The sequence below is a fragment of the Hemibagrus wyckioides genome, linkage group LG09 (genome assembly GCF_019097595.1).
Source record: "Hemibagrus wyckioides isolate EC202008001 linkage group LG09, SWU_Hwy_1.0, whole genome shotgun sequence".
NCBI lineage: Eukaryota > Metazoa > Chordata > Actinopteri > Siluriformes > Bagridae > Hemibagrus > Hemibagrus wyckioides.
The window spans coordinates 19,948,124-19,973,514 of NC_080718.1; the positions used below are offsets into that span (position 1 = coordinate 19,948,124).

The window sequence follows — 25,391 nt, forward strand, 5'->3', positions numbered from 1 at the left end:
AACACCAGAGTTGTTATTTTTTTAGTGGAACACAGAAACACAGGAAGTCTGGAAATATTGAGAAACTACCCAACATCTTTTAAAGACCATATATTTAATGAAATCACGTGTATTTTCCTTCCAGTGTCATTGAGGTCAATTTCACTTCCTCTCACAATGGTAATATCCTCTGAGTTTTCAGTACTTAAGCTCCACACCCATTTCACCGGCTTGCCAAATTATTCAAATGGGAGTTTCTAACTTTTTAATCTTCAGATCAAGCAAATATTGTTTTAGCCCTAAGACCATTCATATTTACAATTGATAAATGTTTCCAGACATATTTATGACAGCTAATTCTTCTCATTCACTTAAATTACAGATGATTTCACATGTACCAGACCCACCCTAAACATTAGTTATTACTTCCATAATAATAATCATTTCCTTCAAAGAAACTGTTTCCTTTAAATTATAGACTTGAGGTTCTGGAAACAACAATATTAAATCATTTCTATATTTCTTTGATTATTCCTAACTGATATGCAGGTCTTATGACTGTGTAATATCTAAAAATAGCTGCTAGCATTATTATAAACATTTGCTGCTATTACAGGTAAATAAATATAACATACCACACCTCTACTTCCAGGTTTCAACACCTTTTTTATTGCCAACCTACAATTAGCATACCTGACAAACGGCGTTCCTCATGAACCAGACTCACGCTAATAGCAAGTATGTTGTGATCAGGTGACTGAGCTATTAAAACCCTACATGTTTGATGAATGGGACTTGCCTGTAGGCTGACTCTTTGCACTTCATAAGATAAGCTGATTGGCTTCCTTCCTGGTGTTAAATGAGACCTGTCACTTCTTAAGGCAGAATATAAAACACAGAACATTTCTATATAACATACATACATACATTTTCTGTACTGCTTATAGTACAGAGGGTCACAGGGAACCCAGAGCCTATCGCTTGGGGTTCTGGGGGCACAAAGCAGGAAACACCCTGGATGGGGAGCCAACCCAACACAGGCACAATTGGCAGAACACCCATTCACACACTGCAAACAATTCAGGGTCTATAGTGCATGTCTTTGGACTGCGGGAGGAAACCAGAATACCTGGAGGAGACGGCAGATGCATGTGGGAAAAATGCAAACTCTGGGATTTGGGTGGGAACCCTGGATGTGAGACAAATGTGCTAACCACCAAGCCACAATGGTTGGGGGATATGGTAGTTTAGTGGGTAAGGTGCTGGACTACTGCTCAGAAGGTTGTGAGTTCAAACCATAAGTCCACAAATCTGGGTCCTTGAGCAAAGCCCTTAAGCCTCACTTGCATAATTGTATAAAATAGGATAAAATGTAAGTTGCTAAATGCCAGAAATGTAAATGCATAGAAATATATATCTGAAAGAGTGCACAGTGCCTTCTGCAAATGAGCATATGACACTATAAAAAATAGCAAGTGCCTGAAATGATTAAAAAAATCAGTCTTGTAAAAAAAAAAAAAATCAGATATAACAAAATATTTAGATCCAGCTTAAAAACAGATATAAGATGTGTTAAAATCTTCAAAATAGAATAATTTCAAGTGCAAAGAATGTTAGAGTGCCTTTTTGTTTGGTCCATGGTGTTGTGTGACCAACACAGGAAATGCATGGACATCCATATTTGTGGGATGAGAAAGCAGACTGACTTCCTGAACTCTGAATACTCCTAAGGATAGAAGCATGCTGTTTAGATATGTCAAAGATGATCATTGTAGTTCTATTAAGGGAAGACAAGAGCTACTTCATTTCACATCATTATGGGAAACAGAATTCTGAAATAAAACCAATCTTCTGTATTTTAACATAATGGCACTTTACCCAAGAAAAGTATATTGTAAGGCTCCTTGCCTCTTTAATTAACATTACAAGTAGATAGTACACTATGACAGCTTGAAACTACAGTACAAGCTGTTGCACATTTTAGTAAGTATATAATGAAGTGTATTGTGTCTCTGTGATGATGGTTGGTATTACCAAACAACAAATTAGGGTTTGTGGCTTAAACGGTAGCATATTTATCCACATAAAAAGAGACCTGACCTCATGTAACCCGCTGTCACTATTTTCTACAGAAAAGAACAACAATAGTATAAAAACCTAAATAATTCATAATAATATGTTACTTGTTATATATTTACAGGTATCCAATAAACAGAATCAACTAAAACATTGCCACTAAGACGGGTTACTTAACGCGTATTTTTTGCATATTCTTGCCATTCTTCTGCAGCTGTAGGACTATTTCCGGTCCATAATTACAAGAGCTCGTGCATTTAAAAGAGCACTTACAAGTATCTAAAGAGTCGTTTTTTTCTATCAAAATGAAAATTCAATAGCCAGACTTTACACTCTAGCATTGATGAACTGTTTACATTATGGTCAAGGGTTAACGATTGGCTGTCCAGGAGGATTAAAAGTAAGAGTATGCTGTGAATTCGCCATGCCTTGCCTGCGTGATGGAAGTGAGAGATCCTCATGCAGTTTCCTCCTCGCGCCTGCCCGCACTACTAAACTTCTTTTGGGAACTGAGGGGACTATTTGCACCAAATTATCAAACAGAAATCCCATCATTCCCAGCGACAAAATAAGCATGGCCGTAACCACGCCGACAGAATGTGTGTTCACGGTTTAAAAGAGACACGACACCAGCTAATCGAAAAACAATTTGCTGTTTAGTTAATTATGTCTTATTCATACTTTGAGGCGGAAGGATTTCACAGGCGCAGTGCGGCCAAAGCTTCCGCCCAGTTTTCCGATGCGCGTCGGCCGAGTTGAAAATGGAGTTCGTGCAGAGAAAGCAGATCCCCTGAACTTCCACACCACTCTTCGTTCACCTATTCTTTCGCACGTATTTTTTTTTAACTAGTCCGTTTCAAATATATATAGTAATGTTTACGTCGGATCTTTTTTCGAGTCTGTCCATGCTGTAGAGAGCTGCACAGACAGGCGCTGGAGCTTTCTCTTTTCCCAGTGTTGGCTGAAAGTTGCCGAGAGGGAGTAGCTCGGTCGCTAGCTGCCCGGTCACAAAATCCAAAGGAAAGAAGGGGGATTTTTGTGCACATATTAGGTTGAGACCCTCGTGGAATTTGTGACTGATCGCAAAAGAGGACGTTGAGGATGATCACTCGGTTGCAGATGGATTTTATTCATTGGGAAGATCCGAATCAGCGGCTGCGGCTTCAGTCCTTATTCTAAATTGGCTTGTGGGAGCTGCGGAGCTCAGCAATGCGCCGCCGTCACGTCGGACTGTCGCTGTTTTGTGAATAACTCTGCGTTTCGATGCGAACCAAAATGGTGATTTTTGCGATCTATTTCCCCGCCTTGACTGCGTCGTCGATGCTATTTGCAGGATTTGGATCCCCGTGAGGAAAAAAATGAGCGAAGAACCGGCAAATCCAAATAACGAGTGAGTTTTTACCTTAAACATTTAATCAGCTATTTGGGGCCAGTGAGAATGTGGTGTGTGTCAAACAGTTAAAGATGTGTTACTTTGTGGGCTTTTGTTTTGATCCCTTTATGAAGTGTAGATTTCTGCGACAATGTGACAAGAGAAAGGCTTTTAAATATATATAGACTATAAGGAGATCTGTTTCACTCATTACTGTGATGTGGGTTAAAGGGCTTCACAAGTCATTTATTAAATGATATTTTCCTTTTTTTTAGTTTATGATTCATGTTTGCAGTGAAAGCCACATTGTTCTGAAGGCCCATTGCATTTCCTCAGGGCTCTGTGTGTTAAGATGAAGGTTTTATATGTCATCGTTTACATTACTGTGTATGTTAGAAGCTTCTCATAAACCCAATAAATTAAGCCAGTAGGAAATAAGATGTTATTCAAGACCTTCTCTCTTTTTTTTGGTTTACCTGTTACCCGTGCCAGTATAATTGTCTATGTGATAAATATTAGCATTACACGGCAGCTCGGAAAAATGTAAACATGATAGCGATTAAAGAACACGTCCTTCTGCTCGCTGTAACATGGAGCCCACTGTTTTTGTGCTATTCGTCAAGATTGCAGAGCAATTCTATTTGATAAAATGCCTACGAATTGGTGTCGCCAGGTCGAAAATGTATACTTGTATAAGTATCAAGATCTAAAAAGAAGTCATTTGTGCGTTCCGAGGTGTTTAATTCAGTGTGCGGGATTATTACCGCAATGTCGGGCTCAGACAGGCTGTGGACGCCATATTTTTCTCAATCACACTCATTTGCATATCGCAGTCCTCATTCATAAAAAACGCCAAAACGGCAGTTTTTGGCCCTCAAACCGGTCTTTGTTAAGAGTACAAATGACCGCATTTGTGTTGTAGTGTAAACTGACGTGGTATTATGTGAGTATTTGCGCTTTTCCCCCACGATTAATCCGTGTTTTTTTTAATGGGCAGATCGCTTGTTGACAGTCAGTGAGGAAAAGCTGGTCGGGAGGCGCTGCGGTCACGTGACCGCCTCCATTCATAAACTACCTGGCTGCTCATTCACACTCCGCTCTACTGTAAAGACCGGAGGCTCACACAAAGATCACAGCTAGCATGCTGTTGAGCTGATTATTTCCTTGGCACATCTCGTACATTTCTAATGGCCTTTGCTGTTCAGCTCAAGTTTTGATGGTCGCACTACATGCACACTGCAGATTTTTTTTTTTTCCCTGCCTCATGTCAGTGGAGCGCCCATGTTCTCTCGCCATTTTTCCCCATGTATCAGATCTATGTATCACACTCTGTGTCCTTGAAACTACTCAAGTCCTACATGTAATGTAATATTCAAATGGCTTTATTTCTGTTGTTTCGTATCCAACTGATAATGTATAGGTCATCTTGAGATGATGATTTTTTTTTTAAAAAAGTGTAGTAGGGTCAATGTTTTGCACATCTTTCTTTCTTTCTTTCTTTCTTTCTTTCTTTCTTTCTTTCTTTTTTTTAAATGTATTTTTGTCCCTGGTCGAAGGCAGTCTTTTTGCGCAATGCTGAGGATCAGCAGATGCTGCTGGTGTGGTCAGGAAAAAGACAGCACAATAAACAAAACAATGTGAGCGTTTTAGCATTAAAAAAAACAAAAAAACAACCTCTCTAAACCAAATGATACTTTTCCAACTTCTGTACACGCGTGTGTTTTGCATGTGGAAGGACATGTCTCGTCCGTGATGCAGTGATTATTTCCATTTCAAACCTAGTGGACGTATGCAATATAGTTCGCAAAACCTTCATATGCTGCCTTTTTTTTTTTACTTTATTACAGTGTAGTTATTTCTATGCATAGTCTTTTGGGATGCATTACTGAAGTTAACTGTGTAATAAGCTGATGGGTAACAGTATTAATCATCTGCACTGACTGAGATAAAAATAAAAAAATTACACTTTGTTATTTAGATATTGGTAAATAGATTATGTAGAAGGCTCAGATTTGACCCGTGTTGTTGTATGAGATACTTGGAGACCTATGACGTGCCACGAGTTCTACTGACACAGCGGGCTATTCGGAACTACAGGCCAAAGCCTACAAAATAACAGGAAATGAAAACGTAAAGAGATAAAACGCAATTTTTTTTTTAAAACTCATATCACTGTATTTAAAACTATTATCATCAAGAAATGAAAGTGTCATGGCTAGCATCCTGCAGACTCTGTTTGATTTTGTCTTTTAATTTTCAGCCGAATTCATCATTCAAACCACACACTTTTCACATTTTGTATAATTTAATCCAATGTGTTGTTTGTGTGCCATACAAAGTGTTTATACAATAATTAAAGTCATTACACCCACATGGAGCTACGAGGACAAGCGTGCTGTTTATTCACTTTTCTACTGTCTCCTGTCACATTTTTGAAGTGCACCGTGTTGTAAATACATTTGGCCTGAATTTGCCGGCACCCATCCCTCTCGTTCCATTGACATACTGGCATTTGTTTTTCTGATAAAATTCAAACATGCTGCTGTACCAGTAGAGTAGTGTGTATTGAATGGAAAGTCAGTTGCGCTTCACAGGCGTGTCGCTTACTTGGTGGATCTGTTGTGAATTCTAGGTCAGACTTACTTTTCTCGCCGTACATGTCCTGGCAGCTCCATTTTATGATTGTCGAATAATCTTTACTGAAGGGCTGGCTATCCAATTCGTCTAGGGTGTATCTCGGCTCTAAATGAAGGCAACTTCAATGAGATTTTTTTTTTTTTATGGGATTGGTAATAGAGAGAAAGGAAATAGAGCTGTTAAATTTGTGCGTGTAGCTGTTGTTTATTGCTGTGACTGAAACAGTAGTGCAGAAAAGAGCACTTGGGGTAGTATCTGAGACAGTGGTGAAGTTACAACACTGTGGATAATAAATATTTTGGAAGCAGCAAATATAGACACTTTTACCCCCATGAATGAACACTTCTGAAATTTGTTTGTTGACATTTGCACTCATGTATGTGGCCTAAAGTAGATAACCAGTGAAGAAGAAAGAGTGCTGTAGTACGAATGGCGAGTCTAAGCTACATTCTAGCTAGTGCAAAAAAAAAAAAAAATGCAGTGAACTAGCTTAGCTAAGAATGCACAAACATTCACATATATGCATTACTTATTTTTTACGATTTCGATGCCCGATTAGCACCCATGACTGATCCCATTTACATACTAGCTATTACGTTTAAGCCTTCTGCTCTTCTATGCAAATTTAAAACTGACAAATTATGTGAAAATGATCCCAAACCTAGGTATGATATGGTGCTGCTTTTAGTTTACAGTACCATTCAATAATATTATAAACCAAGGCAGTTGTTGCGGTGTAAAAATTCAGGGAAGCAATATCTCAATATGTTTCTGTTGACTCAAAATGATAGAGTTTTATTTATAGATGTTGTAGGGAGATACCTTGAACGTTTTGAAAATGCAAATATGTATACAAGTTGAATAAACAGTTACAGGGTCTGTAAGCCGGGTAATGACTGATGACATGTCATTTGTGTTGTCAGGCTGTGGTCAAGCTAAACAGCCTTTCATTCATGTTGCTGATGAGTGACAGAAACGTTGCTGGGTTGTTGTTTTTTTTGTTGTTGTTGTTGTTGTTTTAATCTTGCTTTGCTAAGCAAAAACAATGATTTATTCCTACCTTATACACAGATTTTACCTTATGAAGAGGAATGTGGTCTTCAGGGTCCAAAAGAACATCGATTAGTATTGATGAATTCAACACAATGTTTGTTTTTTATTTCTTTTCAGAGTACTTTTTATAAATAATGTATAAAGTCTGAGTCTAATGATGACTTGAACATAGCCTCAGTGCCTCAGTCTTGTGTCGACATGAAAACTCGGAGCCGGTGCCAGAAATCTCCAAAAAGAACTGATCTAATGTTTTTGATTCTCCTCAGCGTTCGTCCAGTCTTTTCAGCTAGGTTTTGTTTCATTTTTAAGTTCAGTGACATGCCCATCATGATCTAGACCAGGCATGTCTCAAGCGCACAAGTCTTTCCCGAGGGCACATTTCACAGCTCAATTTTCTGGATGCCACGCTTTAAATTGGTAACGTGTGTACTTCCAGTGACGGTGGTTTTGACAGGTGGTTTTGCCGTGATTAAAATGAGAAGGATCCAGTTTTGCTTACGTCTCCTGCTTACGTCTCGTTTTTAGCCGAATTATAGTTTTAGCTAAACTGAGGACGTATCTAGAGAAAGAAGTGGAACTTCTTTCACTGGAAGGGAAGACGTGCTGTTTATAAGAAATCTCATGGGAGAAGGGTTGGTTTTTGGACCGATATATCTACATGATGTCTGTGTAGGAAGTGAATGATTAGCAGCATTTTCCCTGCAGCTTGCTAGTGCTGCGTGATTAGTGGCTCCTTATATTAAAGCAACATGAACTTTTATAAGGAAGAAAATCAGATATAGTTGTTAGTTTTAGTCTTTTAAAAAAATTTATTTTAATCCTGTTTTTTTTTTTTTTTTTTTTGAGCGAGGTTGCTTCCTGGTTTGTTGACACGCTGTTGCTTCCATGGTCAAAACTCAAACACTGAGTAGGGCCTGAACCAGTTCCCTCAAGCTGCTCTCGTTTCCTTTTTGTGTTTAAGGAACAGAGCAAGCAAAGAGCATGAATGTCACATGTCTATAATATCATTTTGTAAAATGACGTGGCTTGGTTCTGATATGATTTAGCCATACGCAGTTCCCCCCCCCTTTTTTTTAATGAAAGGCATAAACGACTGAGTGTCGTCTTCTGTATTGGTTGTACTTATACTTACATACGAGAAGCCCTGTTTTGTTGTCCGTCATAGTAGTCTCCTGCTTTCTGAGCTGTGTGTGAATTCCTTGAGGTGTGTGTGTGTGTGTGTTGGTTGAGCTTGATTAGGCTGCAGCTGCGCTAAGCCTGTGTTCTTGTCTAGGAGGCCACAGGCATAACGGGCTACAGATGTAAATCTAAAGCCTTGTGTTGTTCATCAGCTCCCCAAACTCTTTGAAAATAAAGAGGGTAAATCTGTGCGCCTGCCTGGGTGTGTAGTGCCTGGATGCGTTTTTGTGCATGTACATACTTTGAACATTTAATCAAACAATTGCAACAGTAATCAATTCATATTTTACTCTAAGCCTCATAATAATATGTGTATATATTTCATGTAGAACAAACTACATTATGATGTGTTCAGTGGATGTTCAAAGAAGCACAGTGGGAAATGCGTTGTTACAGCTGTCCTGTAATTAATCATCCCGTGTATCATTAGCATCATCATTCATCTTAGACTCATAAAATACTGTGGAGAGATCAGTGCCAGTGAGAGAGCTTACTCCCAGTCCGGCCTGCACTAGTGTGCTACAGCGTGTTGCGTGTAATAGTGTTAGTCTTGCGTTTGTTGGAAGATTGTGAATTGTGTATCACTTCCAAGTTGTTTCACGAGCATTTAATTACTCCAAGCCTTTCAGAAGTCTAGCATATAATTAATCAACCAAGGCTATGCTTTTTTTTCCCCCAAGGCACTCCTGGTATGTAGTAGCATGTACAAAATCAGCCTGCGTAATGAATACAGTACTTATTAGGGATGTAACCGAATATGAGATAATGTGTTCTAAACAGATGTGAATAGAAGGGGTTTTGTTTTGTTTTGGGTTTGTTTGTCCTCCAAGAAAAGTTCACAGGGCATTTGGTTAAGACAAGAGATGCGCATCAAGTGTGAGGAAAAAAGTTACAGGAGTGAATATGAAGATAGTAGGATAAACAAAGACCATGATCATGCAGCGCTGTGCTATGGATTTACATTCTTCCTTCATTCATCCTTAGTAATTGCCTGGTCAGTGTAGCAGTGGTTTAAATATAAATGCTTGTTTTTGTTTTGTTATAACTTGACTTGATTTTTCAGATATAGTCCCAACTAAATTTGTTAGAAAATATTGCATATCCAAAACAAGAAATGTTTTGCACAAACAATTATTTAAGAGCGGTACTGAACTCGAGTGATGTAGAGTAACATGCGTAACAGGAACCCTCAGAGCCAGAATATACAGACCATGCTGATGTGGATTATTCAAGTGTTTTCCAGTGTTTCCAGGGACATAGTGTGGTATGGTTCATTTAAAAAAGGAAAAACATCTGGTTTAAGCCAGAAGTAGAATTAGCCGTGTCCACTTCGGGTTTAAAACTAAATACAGATAGTGTGTGTTACACCCCTATTAAATATTTTATAAAGAAATATCAACGCTGGTTTGTGGTTCGGGGAGATCTAACTGGTTTATTCACAGCAGAGCTAATATAAACTGATGTCATGATGCAGAAGCTTACAGATTATTGACATTGCTAACAGGAAGAGTTTGCTGAGTCATGCTAATTAAATCCACAAACTGAGTAAGAGGGATTTTGAGGGAAGTTTTGTCTCGTGTGTGTTGGTGAAAGAACCCGGTTCCTCATTGCTCGCAACGCATTTTGAGCATTTACTCTGTCGATTAGAGCTGCATCCCCAGAGAGCACTTTAACATCAAAGCTCCCAGCCACGCTGCTGCAGTCCAAACTTGCGGTTCTGCTTTTTCTGTAAACGTAGTGCAAGGTTTTAATTTTCCGAATGTTTGCGGTTTAAATTAAGATCATCTCAATATGTGGCTTGATTGATGTTGAGAAGAGGTTTCTGCTTTCGATACACAAACCCTGGGCCATGATTTATTGCGATACCACAGCTTTTGGGCACTAAAGCATTGTTGTCAGGATTGTGTTCCCAAAATATGGGATAGTATCAGAGTGAGGCAGAAAATCGATGGCGCCAAATCTGGCGCCCCCCCCGGGGCATGCTATCCTTTTGGCAGTTGTTTTGCTGTTTGCTATAGCTTCATATGGAAAGCCTTGCTGTAATTCACGAAGCCATATGAAACCTCTACTCGCTACGTCAGCTTTTTAATGCATTTTTGCTGCATCACAGGCCTAAATTAGCTAGTTAGCCGACTTTTAGTAAGGTGCAGTGTGCCAAGACGAACAACGTCTTTTAGCAGACGTCTAATACTAATTTAATACAGATGTCAATACAGGGTCTTAATCGTTTCTATAGTTTTATCGCAAACTTGAAGACCTGCTCCATAAGAGAATAAAGAGAAGGGTCTTTATGTCAAGAACATTAACAAAGAATAAAATGGTTTTCTTGGATGATCATTAGGAAATATGGGCTTTTTCTTTATTTACTTTGCACTAATCATATGCAGATTCCACAAGAAAGAGATATTGATATGCCTCAGAATACTAAAAAAAGAAGAAATTACATTAAATTTGACATTTAAAGAAATGCAGTTTAAGAAACCTAAGACACTTTTGAGACATAAAATCAGTTTAGTTCACATTTTTACAAAGTGTGTGTGAAGATGACGCATAAGAAAAGATTTAAGGTTATTTCTTTGCCTTTAAGATTCTGAGAACTGAGATTCTTTATTTTTTGTTAATCTTTATTTGTTAGTTAAGCATCAGCCAAGTTTAAGACCGCGATGCTTGAAGATGACTTTTATTAGCTTGCTAGAAGTAAAATAAGATCAGTTCACAATGAAGATGCAGCTATATAATGCATTTATTTCACTCTAAGCTAGAAGCAGTTGCGTGTGTTTTTACAGAACATGCAATTATTGCAACTTTCTTTTGATTGATGCTGTTTATTTCTGATGGCATTAAGTTATTGTGAATTAAGGTGTACATTATCATGACTGTCAGAGTAAAGGAAAGAGACTAGAGAAGCATTATATTCATACTAGATGGTTCAAAATATTAAAAAAAAAGTACACTGGATAGCACTTCTGTGTCTGTATATTTGTGAGCTTGTCAGGGCTTCAGGCACCATGCATACGTGCACATAACCTGGACATGTTCACAAGGAAGAATGAAGAAGTGTGAATATAGGAGAAGTGAGGTGTTAATGTTGAAGACGTCTGCTTGCATGCTACAGAAAAGTCTCTGAAATGCACAGTTTATTTTTTTTAGCTAACAAACTTGCCAAATGTTCGGTATCTACCACAACAATGGAGTTAGCTAACAAGCTTGAAGTGAAATATATATAAAGCATGTAAAACTTTTTAGATGCTCATTATAGCATTACATTGGAGTCAGATTAAAGAATAACATGATCGTAATTACTCAGAACCCCTTCCATATAACCTACACAATGTTCCACACTCTGACTACAGTCTGAGCCAGTCAGTGTTCAGCTGGAGACTTGTTCATGTTCAACACACGGTTAGGATTTTGGAGGAGGACACCCTCAGCCCATTAGTATCTCTGTTTACCCGGCTTACACGTAAAACCACGTTTCTCACTGTGTCACAACGCAAAAATGCAGATGCGCTTCAGCCCAGACGAATAAACCAGCATTTTTCGTCAGGCCGGATGTGCTTCATGACTCGACCATGCGTCACAGTCCAGTCTGATTCCTCAGAAGCAGATGAGTTTATGAAGCTTTTTGTGGTTGTGTGTCACATGACCCCGTATAAGGTCATGTGATGAATATACTGTCAAAGAGATATATATATATATATAGATATAGATATAGATATAGATATAGATATATATAAAAAGGTCAACAATCATGTACCAGATTATATTATTCATGCATTCAAAAACTTCCCTAAATCAAATGAACAAATGTAGAAGACAGGTTCAACAGGAAGCAGCACAAAGCCTCTGTCACAAAGCTTAGAGAATTGTGGGAAATAAAAGCACCCTGTTAAAAATCATGGGAAAAAGACTGCCGCTGCTTTGAAATCGGTCAATAAGATCTCCGTATATACATACAGGGTACATCTTAATCAGGTCTGACTCACAGCTTTGGTGAGGTACACATTTATCTCGTACACCTAGAGCTTACAAAACCACTGCGTGGGCAGCGTGTGTTACGCACCAGCGATTTATTCTCCCATGCAGTGGCACTTCAAACGGTTTTTCTGTTAGTTAGTGGTTCTAGGTTTCTAAAGGTGTTCTGCTTGGAACCTTCTGTAACAGAAAATGCAGTATAATGCATAGAAACTTCCTAATCCTCAAACTCTTTAGTTTATAAACTGAGTTCTGTCATTTCAGATTTGAAATCTTGAGCATATCAGTGTAAAGAACACGTTGTGTCGAATCAAACAGCCCATCGTTTAGTTTCCTCTTCAGAAATCAAGTGCACGAGTATTGGTGATGAGTTTGAAAGTACCTTTTATTTACTCTCATGGTGATTTATTCAATGTGTTTTCTTATTCTACCCTTTTTTCCATAAAGGAAATAGGCCAGTGGAGCTGAACAGGCCTTCTTTGGTTTGGTGCAGGAAAGAGGGGTGACATTTTTTCCCTTTTCTGATGCTAATGAAAAGAGGAGCTTTTCCAGCTTTAGCTTGCAGAGCGTGTCTCTCCTGCAGCATGCTCCACTGCCTGGACATTGTGCGAGCACAAAAATCCAGGCCTGGTATCCAATAACGTGAAATTTCAGCAGAGAAGCGGCCATTGTGCGATGTGGAGTGGGAGGGGGAGAGGCTGGGGTTGACTTGGCAGGAGCCCAGGGCTCAGGCCACATCCTACTGCTCTCCTCCTCCTCCTCCTCCTCCTCTTTAAATCAGGCCAGGAAACGGCTGGCCCTGGATCCCCCTGCCTCCCGGGTCAGGCCTCACACACATGCACTCAAGCAGTGCTTCACACGCTGAGAGATTTTGCACATGATTGTAAATCCTGAGCTTCAGTGCTCTCTCTGCTTTCAGGTAACCCAAAAATCATTACAGCGTTCCTTTTCCTTATTTGATTTGCTGTATAAAGAATGAAGTCATTTCTCTCTCATTTGGCGGGGGAACACGTAAACCAGTGCCTGAGTGCGTCACACAAGCCGCCCACTCAGCGGTGGTGTGATTTTTGCCCTGTAAGTTCTAGGTGTTAAAGATGAACATGTACCTCGCCAAAGCCGAGCGTTAAACCTGGTTTAATGTGGAACTCTGACAAACGCACTGTTTTTTCGTCAGTCTGTTTCAGACATGTCAGGGATGAAACACACAAAACCCTTAGCATGCTTCCTTTCTGGTTGTTTTGTAGAAGGCTTCTTGCTGAGTCTGTAGCCTCCCTTTTGCATTACACACGAGCACATTAGGGAAGTTGAAACTATCAGAATGTGAAAAATATGTTGTTAGGGTATAACTGAGGACAACCCTGGATAGTGTGTAACCTGTAACAATACTCTGCACACAAGAAATCATTTCATTTTTTTCTTCTTCTTCTTCTTCTTCTTCTTCTTCTTCTTCTTCGTTTTGTCATCTTCAAAAAACTACATTGATGATTTTAAACGTATTACATGAATGATCTCTGTGGACATTTTAAGAATATGGGCTCGGAGCGAGAGTGTAAAATATTTTCAGACTTCTCAGAAGCCCATATTCCAGCTCATAATAGTCGCTTCCTTTTTTCTCGGAAATGTAGTCATTCTTCCAGCAGACTAGCTTGGAATCTTTGGGAATTTGGGTCTTGGCTGATCCGCTTTCGTCTGAACTCTGCCCTCTCAACACGGAGGACAGAAATAAGAAGTTTCTGTGTTCATCATTGTGTACAGATGATTCTGATTTTGTGTGTGTGTGTGTGTGTGTGTGTGTGTGTGTGTGTGTGTGGTGTGCAATGCAAGAGATTGCTCTCATGAGATAGGTGGGGTAAGTGTGGGCGGATATGAAAGGAAGTGTGTCCCATTAGGTTAAGTCAGGCTTTTTTTTTTCTTCTGCTCTTTGTGTCCGATCAAGCTTGACTTCTCTTCCTTGAGTGGATTAAATACACTCTAGTAGGATTGTTAAATACAAATGCGCTTCAGATACATTGTAGATCGGCGTCACCTCTGTTTCTGTGCAAATAAAGTGTTGAAATGATGTCAAGATGAGAACCATGCTCGACACTGAAACTACCATCTATTCCTACCACAGTTACCACAGTTACTCGTCTACTGCCTCGCTTTAGAGACATAGTGTTTCAAAGAAATATTCAATGTAAGTGTGTGTATAGCTCTATCTGTATTCCACCTCTCTGTTTCTGGAATTGATCCTGATAGATGATAACCTCGTTGACAGTAATATGTTTAACAGTTAACTGGTGTGGAGGATTACAACAACTTGCTTGATAAGCAGAAAACAGGGATTAATACAGGACACTTCAAGTACAGTTAACATTCCTAACTGATGTTCTTAATGAACTGGTTCTTTTCAGGATTTTGGGTGGTGTGAATGTATTTCACACCGATGATGTGTGTGACCTGTATTTTGTTCTGTGGACAGTTTTCTCAAAATGTTGATCAGATGTTTCATTCGGTGTTTAAAACACAGATCCTGTTACCAAAAAAAAGGGGAAGTGGGGAAGGGGAATTCAGTGTTTAAAATGGCCAAGAAAGATTTTAGGATTTGTTTGTCTCTTGAACTTGACCGGCTTTAACTGGAGAAAGTATAAATGTGACAGAGTTATTAAATAAAAGTGCCTGATGCCTTTTTAATACATTACTAGGATCCATACAGAACCGCGGTTGTCAAACTGTGACCTTTGTCATTTCCGGACTCACATTGTTATTATCTAATCGAAGAAGCAATAGACACGAGAGAGAACAACTGCTTCCCATATGTAGTAGGTGAAAGTTAAAAAAAAGAAAACGGTTGATCTGTGGATAATTTACCAGGTTTTAATGGAACACATGTAAACATTTAACCGTCTCATTCTTTTTGGTCATAAATTGTATTCGAAAGCAGAAAGTGTGATTCATGATCATAATGATCGGACAGCCATTTTCTGTCTGAATGTTTCACTAATGATGTGTTGGTGTGTGTTTGCCTTCACAGTGACAGTTATGCGCGTGTGAGAGCAGTGGTCATGACTCGCGATGACTCCAGCGGCGGATGGCTGCCTCTGGGAGGCGGAGGCCTCAGCTGCGTGTCGGTCAACAAAGTTAGCCGGCCGGACTCGGACAGCCCCAACGGCGTGGATTATCTCATCCAGGGAGAGAGACTCAAAGACAAGTTGGTAAGCATCCGCATTTGGAACTCAGCCTGGTCCGTTATGGATCCGCATGTCTGAGTGACGCACATCCTCCTGAAAAGGGGCTGTGAGATGAGATCATCACGCACCGCACTCACAGGAAGTAGCTGCTTAGCACTCATCCACAGGGCAGGTAGCTCAAAATAGGAGCGCTCCACATGACGCCGGCTGATGTCATCAGTAATAGAGACAAGCTGTTTAGTGAAAGAAAATGTAGGAGTGCTGTGCATTCACACAGAGCTGATTTAGAAATGTTTAGCCTTTTAAAATCAACTAGACTATTCTTCAGTGAATAAACAAAATGCTTTTTCACATATACCAGTGATATCGGTTGTTATTTTATCCGTTTTAATTCAACCTGCCTGTTATCTGGACGTGATCAGGTCCATGCTGTAGTGAGAGGCTTTGCGTGTTCTAGCTGTACAAGGAGGAGAGTGGGATGGGGGGTTTGGAGCTTTAGATTTGATCCACATTTTGTCTGAAACGCTCTGAGAGAGAGAAAGAGAGAGAGATGGCAGTAAGCGTGATGTTGGAGAGAATCTGCCTACAAGTGTAGCGATGCGGCACAGAGTGTCCTGATGAGTCAGCACAGGCCGAATATAGCCCACCAATGGGCTTCTGCGCTCTCTCTATTCAGACAAGCTTTAATCTGCCGCTGAATTACACCATCACTCTGAAAGAAGGTGAAAACGGGTCGGGATTTGTGTAGGGTGCAGTGCTAGTGTTGGGCTTGATTTGGTTTCTAATCAAGATGAGTGAATCAATACAGTGGTTGCTTTATACCTCGTTTCTCTGAGGTGTGTGTGTGTGGTGTCATCGTGGTCGTCATCGTCATCATCTGCCTCTTCTCTCACCATGTCAATCAAGTAAAGAGACTGATAGTGTCTCACTGGTGGCTCTAAACCAAGTCTTCCACACTCCAACTAGAATTCCATTCATATCGGTTTTAACCTCTCTCTTCCTTTCATCTCTTTCTGCCTTTCATCCTTTTCTGTCTGCCATTCTTCCGCTGACCCTCCCCCACTGTTTGTTTATCTGCATTTGCTCACCTTGCTGTCTTCCCGTGCCACGCTTTGCCTGCTGGAATGCGCTGTTTGAATGGCGTCTTCTCCTATACTTCCTTCTCTGCTCGCTTTGCATGTATTTAACTTGAGGAGGCTACACTCAGTCTCACCTTGACACTTGACCTGGTCCTGCAATACACAAATTTGAAGGAGGTGTATGGAATGAGAGCTGAGAAAAGAACCGAGTTACAGATGTTACTGCTTGTTTTCTTATGTCTTTTCTGTTGATCTTGTATAGAGCTTCGCTCTCTCTCTCTTGCTCTCTCTCTGACTCTGACTCCCCCACTGGCACTCAAACCCTAGAGAATAATGGGCGTTTCTCATTTCATTTAATCTGCTCAGGGGAAGGGCTGGAGCTCGTTCAAAAGCTCTTATTATTAATAATCTTTTGTGCACTCACACTTTGGGGCTGCATGTGTTCTGTCTCTTGTTTGGAGAATTTACACAGTCTGTATGCTTAGAGCCACTAGAAACTTTGTTACTAATGATTATATAATATTATTCCAAAATATATAACACATTTATTTATGTACGGTATTTTTTTCTGCTTGTGTTTGTTTCTAAATCGGACATTATCTCTCTTCAGGTCGTGCTGGAGTGCATCATAAAGAGGGACCTGGTCTACAACAAAGTCAACCCTATCTTCCACCATTGGAGAATCGACAACAAGAAGTTTGGCCTGACTTTCCAGAGTCCAGCTGATGCCAGAGCTTTCGACCGGGGGATACGGCGAGCCCTGGAGGACATAAAGCAAGGTTTGGCCTCGATCCTTTATAATCTCTTAGCAACAACAAAACGTGCATAGACTCGTATGCAGCACCACGTCCTTCCTGTTTCTGCACTACTATCTGTCTTATCACCTCATGCTCTCAAGCTCGATAAGATTTCAGAATCAGTGAGCTCAAATGAGAGCAGGTACCAGATGAACCAGTGTTTCATCTGATCCAAAAGCAGAGATGTTATAAAAAGCATTGTAAACTGGCTTTTTCTCTTCACCGCTGCCGTTTTGCTTCAATTCAGACAATTACCTGCACATAAAACACAGGTGTGTGTGTGTGCATGCATGCGCGCTTGCTCGCTCGCTCGTTCTATATAAATGTGTGTCACAGTCCAGCGGCAGGGCGGAAGACGTCATTGACCAACCCCAGACCAGATCGGAACCCGAGATAGCAGACTGTGCCTAATTAACTTTAAAATGCCTTCGGAGCATGCCGCAACTTTCGGGAACCTGATTAGTGCAGCGTTATCTTAAATCAGATATAAGCAAGCCAAAAGGAGGTAACCGTGAAGGGAAGGGTGGCTGGCAGGTAAAGAAGGTTTGGTCACCTGGGGGATGAACAGAATCTGTGGAGCGGAAAGGGGAACACCAGTTTGACTGGGGGAGGGGTTCATGTGGTCTGGCAGATTTTGATGCTGAGTGTATTCCTTACCAAATGTCAGAGATGGCACTTATAACTAGCAGGAATCGTTTGTTTAATTCATATTGTGCTTTTTAGTAACTGAAAGTCACTTAGTTCGATGTTGTGCAACACATACTAAGTGTTAAATTGAAAATAGAGGGAGAAGCAAGATTCGTCTGCTGTAAACGTCACTGCTGTACACACCTCTATTCTGTTTATATTCACTGTACTAGGATTTTTGGCAGAAAAGCACCTTAGTAGGTCCAAAGGAACCTGTTTTAAAGAATCTCCTCTGTTTTGGCAGACAGAACTGAACTAACCAAAGCGTTAGTCCAGTCTGTTCTCTTGCTCTCGTAATGTCTACGAGCTGTTCTTCAGGTTCTGGTGGAATATTCTGGAGGCTGCGGTTCGGAGTACACTCAGCAGATGGGGTGGGCTGCTCTCATGTATTTCAGGCCCGGCTGTGTTGTGTAATGCCTCGCTCAGGTTCCTCTGTATTCCTGTTGCATCGCTCCACTGCCCGCACCGCAGCGTGGCAGCTTTGCAGGGCGCTGTTGCTATAGCAACCAGGCACATGGCTCATCCAGCACAGTGGCCTGGCACCGGCAGAGTCGTGCTGCAGGAAACTCAAAGCCGTTCCTATCCAAGCTGTGCTCCATCTCTCTGTCCTTCCTTCACTTACCCTCCTCTTACTCCTCTGTATCTTGGGGTGCTGGAGCAGACAAAAACAGGTCACGATACCTATAATTTATCAGCTAATCACAAAGGTTTCGGGTGATTCTGCGTAGCTACATGGGGAGATATTTCTTCATACAAATATCACAGGTGCTGCAAAAGTCTTTCCCTGAATTTCGTACGTCGTTCCTGTTTGCGTTCTCTACATTTTTAAAAGCACAATCCTCCACAGACTGATTTTAGATCTCTGTTACATAATCCATGTTCCAACACCCTATACATTCAGAGTACCAGTACTGCTCTGTTCATTACTCATTTATTTTATTTTCTCTTTTCAGGCTGTCCGGTGTATAGTGACTCAGAGGTTCCTGAAGATGGATTACAGGTGAGTCGAACGCAAGGTTAATGCGATGTGACCGGGGTTTAGGAGGCTAAGACATGGTGAAAATGCCTGCCTAATGCCCCTTAGTCATTTGGCACCCGTTTTGAGTGGTCGGTATCTGAAAAGAAAAAGAAAAAATCAAAGAACTCTCCATCCTCCGTTAGCAAATGTTGTGTGAAATGAAATCGGCACCTGGTATGGCAGAAGCGTGTAGCAGTCAACAGATACGTGACTCATTTTCGCAAACGGGTGGTGATGAAATTTTCCCCGTGGACAGGCCTAATCTTCTGTCTCAAGTGCATTGCTCCTTATGGGCTAGATAGATATGGGTCGCTACAATCTGTCGCGTTTGCACAACTCTCTTCCAAAAATGACTGTGTATAACTGCCGTTTGTCTACATACAAATGCTTTTTAGAGGAGTCCAGAGGTCTGCCATGTAGATTTTCATCAAGATTGGACAGATCGGATGATTTTTTTAAAAATTTTTTCCAGCTTTCAGTTTCTACACATTTCAGTCATCACAACTATTAAAAAAAAAAAAAAGCAATGACGACTCTTCCGAATGTTCAGTTTTGTTATGGAAAATGGGGGCCTTGAATTTTTCATGTCAGAAGAATAGTCTCCTTTTTTATGACACATTTTTACTAATTTCCTTAAATAGCTCCTATTTTTGTGCCTCTGGATACATGTGACTCTCCATCATGTCATCTCATAGCAAGGTATACTTTCCAAAGTATAAATCACAAATTCCTTTAAGATTATTTTCTGTATCAAAACTGTCCACTATTCAATGAAGGTCTGATCTTCTGAACCGTGCCATGATATTTCCTTCTTTTGGGTAGAAAGCAGTTATTTCACTGCAGCCTATTTACCCCAAAACTGCAAATCATATACTCTGTCAGTGTGTAGGGAAGTAAGCATTTTCAAGCAGGCATAATTCGTTTAGGCAGATTATGGCCTTGTTTAGTGTCCCTGTCCTGAACCATGCTGGAATTTGACTTCATTCATACAGAAAAGGGCTGTGGAGATTACCTGGGATCAGTGATGCGTCGGCTCCAATGGCGCTGCTGTTGCTAGGCGGCGAGAGAGTGGAGGAGGGATGCGGGGAGCCACTGAGGATGTAGCCATGGTGATTCACCAGCACAGTGCTGGGGTTACAGAGCCAGGACGCAGCACAACACTTAGTCATTCACACGCCTCAGCCTCCAGAACGGCACGGACAAAACAATTACACATTCGCCAAAGCACCAACCTGCAATGATCCACTGCGAAAACGGGCTTCTGACCAAAAGGATGATATGGGGTATTCCTGAAAAACGAGAAACGCTTTAGACATGTTCTAGGCTTATTAGCTGTCATTTCTTTTGCTTACAAGTTGTGAATCGTGATCTGTCCATGTACTGCAGATTTCTCGAAGATCTTGTGGGTGCCAAGAAGAAATAGGATAAACAAATGTAAAATCTTTGGTGAGCTCTTTCAGAATAAAGAGTGCACAGATAAGATGAATTGCTCCCTTGTTTTGAATAGATAGAAATGCCTGAAGATTTGGCCTCTGGGAGCCGAGTGTGTGCTTTCCTGGTGTGATTGCAACCATCTTAGTTTGAGCCAAGAATTTGTTTGCCGTCTCCTCTCCCTCCCTCAGTAAGGAAGTTGTGTACAGGAAAATCATCTTGTGGGGAGGCAGTAAACTCGGAAAAGGAGAAGAAGTCTTGCCAAATCTGTCATTAAGCAGACTTTCCCATCCATAAAAGTTGTCTTTTATGTTAATTGGCAATGTTGTTAAGTATATTTTTGTAGAGCGGCACATTTAAGTTTTCTTGGGTATGCAACGTAAATAGCGTGATCCTTCTGCATCAGGTTTTAATCTTTTCCTTAACGTGGTTTGATCCTAAAGACAAAAGACCACGTTCAGGGTAAAAACCTTCAAACTGTTGCAAGTCCTTGAGCGCACGTGAAAAGAGCTATTACGTGTGACTTTGTATTTGATAAGCAGACCTGTGCACACATGCCATGAATAGAGTACAAGTCTGCAAAGCAGAGGCAAAAGAAAAGAGAGGGAGAGCAAGCGAATGTGCGTTCTACTCGTGATGGTGCTCTGCCAGGCCTCAGTTCTTATCTCCCACAGTGCTCTGTGGGTAGATCACAACCAGATTTGCCCCTGCATATGCTCGGGCTCAGGCCACTCTGCAGCAAGGGCTTTAAAAGGAACTCCAAGTCTGGTTCTCATTTCAACTGCCTAACTCTCCTCCCTTCCTCCCACCGCACACACACACGCGCACACACAGCTGTCATCTGGCTTTTTAAGTTCTGGACTGCGTTTCTCCAGCTGGAGCTGGTTTATGACATTCCCCCGGCAGACCCATTGGCTGTGCATTCTCTCTCTCTCTCTCTCTCTCTCTCTCTCGCTCTCTCTCAGTCTCTCAAACATACACATGCATGCACCATTTTCTCCACTCCATTTTTCACTTTACTCCCTTTTTTTGCCCTTCTTCATACTGTGTGTATGTGTGCTTGTGCATTAAAAGAAAAAGAAAAGAGGGGGGGAGTCAAAGGAAGCATCTCTTAGCAACCACAGGACAGTAATTACTGTAGCAGCAGCTGGGAGCAAACCAGATTTCCGCTGTGTGTTAAAACACTGGCGTGGGCTACTTTACACACGGCACTGACTAACCAGTGCCAGCAGCCTCCCCCACATGCAGAGAGCAGAAAAACCTGGATGTAGGTGGGTGTGTGCATGTGTGGGTGGGTGTGTGTGAGAAAAAGAAAGAAAGAGAGGGGGAGAGAGAGAGAGAGAGAGAGAGAGAGTGATGCCTGCCCTAAAAGCGGCAAGCTCATGCAGCTTCACCGATGTGCAAGCTGTAATTTAGATATCAGTTTCCAGCCTCATGATAGCTCCCCACTTCCATGAGCTTTTTGGGAACTTCCTCCTCCTGTGTTGCGGTGGAGGTGGTCAGGTTTAACTCACACCAGGCTCTCAAAACTGCTCGCCTACTTTGTTGCCGGAGCCATGTTTACATGCTGCACCTCAACAACATTCCAGGAGTATCCACAGGATGAATGACCGTCTGTTAGACAGCATACATTTCTAAATTGTATACAAGCCATTTCCTGTTTACGAGGTACACCTACTTTATAGCTACACCCATTTTATCTGTTACACCTACCAAATACTTTCCTTTTGTAGGTATATAATTACTCACTGTAGCACATCTGTTGCTATGCACAATTTGCCAGCTCCCTTGACCCCATCCATCAGTGGAAAGGGACCACCCCTGAACCACTGCTGATCAGATGTTGGACATGGCTGTGTGTGTGTGTGTGTGTGTGGGGTGTTGGAAGGGGTGTATCAGGTGCAGGATCAGGTATCAGAATTTTAAGGACTTAACATGTGGGGTAAAAACTCCACAGCAGCATTGCAGTTAGTTGATGTTGAGACTTAAGATTTAAAGCTTGGAGAACGACAATCACAAACTATGATTTAAAAAAAAAAAAAAAAGTATAAACATCTGTAGTCTTCACCTATACACCTACAGTGTGGACCAAAAAAAGTTATTATATATATTTGTTATATAATTTTTCTTTGTCCTTTTATCTTCGAATCCATGTATTTCATGGACATACATGTCATTCAGTTAGACTTTTGGAGATGAAGAATCCATTCCTGTTCTCTGAGCTTCTTTATTTGGCACATTTGAGGTGTCTGTGTTTGATAAGGGCATACTTGCAGAATCTGCACCTATAAAAATGTGTCTGGGAACGCTTGCAAGGACAACAGAAACTAAGTACTCATGAAAACGTTCCCATGCCAGAGGTGTTGCTGGATGTCAGACTCCACCTGGTGGAAGGAAAGGGACACTTCATCAGCTAATGTGCTCCAAGTTGATCTTTGTGAGGGGAGGTGCATGTAATCAGAGGCTGTAATTATCCATTCTTCATTTGCAGGTTAATCCGGAGCCTCCCTCAATCTGCATGCCCATTAGAGAGCCGTTCTCGCCGCATGGCCGAGTGGTGTCCTCCGAGCCTTTCCGGGGCTGCTACGTGCGTACTCAGCCATTCGAGGAGTACCCCAGCCCAAGCCACCGCTATCTGCCCCCGCAGGTCAGCTCAAACCTTTGACAAACTACATTACTTGACTTTGGTGTTTTTGTTCCAGGCCGTACCTGACATAATCCTGCTAATTTTCTGTGCTCCCTATCGTTTTAGGTCTCTTTCTCAACACGCCATGTGAGCTTTCACATGGACGACGAAGAGGTCGTTCGGATCAACCCCCGCAAGGATGTGCGTATCCGCGGGTATGAGGACTACAGGCATCCAGTCATGTGGAAGCAGGACACAGAGCGTGAGGACACTGATTTCTCCACCACATTCACTAAACTGGACAGCAAGAAAAGCGAGTACTCTTTTCTGGAAGGCTCTGAGCATCGCACTGGCACCAAGGACTCGATTAAAACTCAGCAGCCTTCACCTGTACTTAAGTCTAAGAAGTCTCGGAGGCGGAGGGAAGATGGGGAGCGTTCGCGCTGTATATATTGCCGCGAAATGTTCAACCACGAGGAGAACCGGCGTGGGGAATGTCAGGACGCGCCTGACCCCATCAAGCAGTGCATCTACAAGGTGAGCTGCATGCTGTGTGCAGAGAGCATGCTCTACCACTGCATGTCCGACTCGGAGGGCGACTTCTCGGACCCATGCTCGTGCGATTCCAGCGAAGAGCAGTTCTGTGTGCGCTGGCTGGCCTTGCTCGGCCTCTCCATAATAGCACCCTGCATGTGCTGCTACCCTCCACTGCGGGCCTGTCACCACTGCGGAGAGGCCTGCCACTGCTGCGGTGGCAAGCACAAGGCCGCCGGCTGAGCCGAACCGATGGGGGAGAAACACACGGCCACGTGAAGAAACAACCGCCGCCGTCGCTTTTCTTTTTTCATTCACCCCTTGAGGCAGGTGAGGTGCTCCACCCGCCACTTTGGAGGCTTTGGAGATTTGATTTGGCCGAGAGCAGCAGAAGCCAATGACCGGATCTTCTTGGGCTCTCGAGCTCACGTCACGGAGCTCGTTACGGAAGGGAAGGCGTTTACAGAATGAACTCGAAATCACGAAATGAGCAAAAAATATATATATATATCTATATATATATAAAAGACACACAAAAATCACTTGGCATACAAATGTCAGACTTTCATTACAAATACCGTGCAACCTTTGTGAAGGAATGTTGTCTTTTGTACAGAGATCAAAACTATAACAAAGAAAACAAAACTGGTTGTGCATACAGAGGATCTGCTGTATGGGTATGCTAAAAGGGATATTTTCTTGCTTTTTGTGAATTTGCAGTAGGGTTAAAGTGGCCTTCTCTTTCGACTGGAGCATTCGCTGACTGTAATTTTTAGACAAAAGAAAACATGCACTAGTTAAGTGTTCTCCCATGAAAGGTAACCCTCATGAATAATGGTACATACACTAAAACAAAACACTTTGGGCAAGTTTTAGCAGTACAAATTTTAATTTCTGTGATGGGTGTGTTTTTTTGTTTGTTTTTTTTCCCTGGTTTTCTTTTCATTGTTTTGTAAGAGACAGTAACGTCATTTCTTTCGAAATGGTAGTATGACATATAGCCTTTGTTATTAATCGTGGTAATGTTTTAAAATCCATCCTTCCCTAATTGGCAAGATTATTCGGACCACACAGGTGCATTCCGGCATCGAGTGATCGATGATATAATACAGTTGTCTGTGTTTATCCCTGGTTCGTTTTCATGTCAAGGTTAGCAAGAGATTTCGAGACCAATTAGTCAGGAAGTCTAGGAAGTGTACATTTGAATTTCATCCCACGTTGATCAGAGTGAAACTGGGTTCGTTTCAGCTTTTGACTTTTTTGTTTTCAAGCTGAAATTGTGCTCAACCAGCAAGTTTTCCTTTCGATGACATGACACATTTTGGCATTTTTAATAATCACAGGGTGTCCAATTTCTAACAAGGCACTTGTATTCATTTTAAATGGGATATCCCTGGATTCGAGTTTCTCCATTCAAATGCCCCTTATATATATATATATATATATATATATATATATATATATATATATATATATATATATATATATATATATATATATATATTATATATATAAAAGCACTCGCCTCCAAGCTTTGGTTACAGCTTCATGTCTACGTTTTCTATTCCATCCAGTTTACAGTCATAGTTTTGAGAGTTCGTAATTTACGTTTTACACAGAATAAAAACATGCACACAAAACTGACTTGATTTAAATATCACTCACTGTAAGATGCAAGATTTCTCTCAACACAGTGTAATTCACTTCCCGATTCACGGAAGGTCTGCAGATTCACAAAGCCAACGTCATTATCAGTAATTATTAGACGCTGCAATTTC

At 41.2% G+C, this 25,391-nt stretch overlaps 1 protein-coding gene across 1 annotated transcript; it reads left to right on the forward strand.

Moving 5' to 3' along the window:
* Window positions 1–2,773: 2,773 nt before the first annotated feature.
* On the forward strand, window positions 2,774–25,060 carry spred1 (sprouty related EVH1 domain containing 1). Its single transcript, XM_058399014.1, has 6 exons — window positions 2,774–3,445; window positions 15,285–15,465; window positions 17,131–17,299; window positions 18,958–19,004; window positions 22,945–23,100; window positions 23,206–25,060. The coding sequence occupies exons 1-6, from the start codon at window positions 3,414–3,416 to the stop codon at window positions 23,854–23,856; spliced, it is 1,236 nt and encodes a 411-aa protein (XP_058254997.1). The 5' UTR covers window positions 2,774–3,413; the 3' UTR covers window positions 23,857–25,060.
* Window positions 25,061–25,391: the final 331 nt, after the last annotated feature.

Coding starts and splice junctions, on each gene's coding strand:
- spred1 (XM_058399014.1), top strand. CDS start 3,414: ATGAGCGAAGAACCGGCAAATCCAAATAACGA. Junction 15,466..17,130: donor AGAGACTCAAAGACAAGTTG/GTAAGCATCCGC, acceptor ATCTCTCTTCAG/GTCGTGCTGGAGTGCATCAT. Junction 19,005..22,944: donor TTCCTGAAGATGGATTACAG/GTGAGTCGAACG, acceptor CTTCATTTGCAG/GTTAATCCGGAGCCTCCCTC.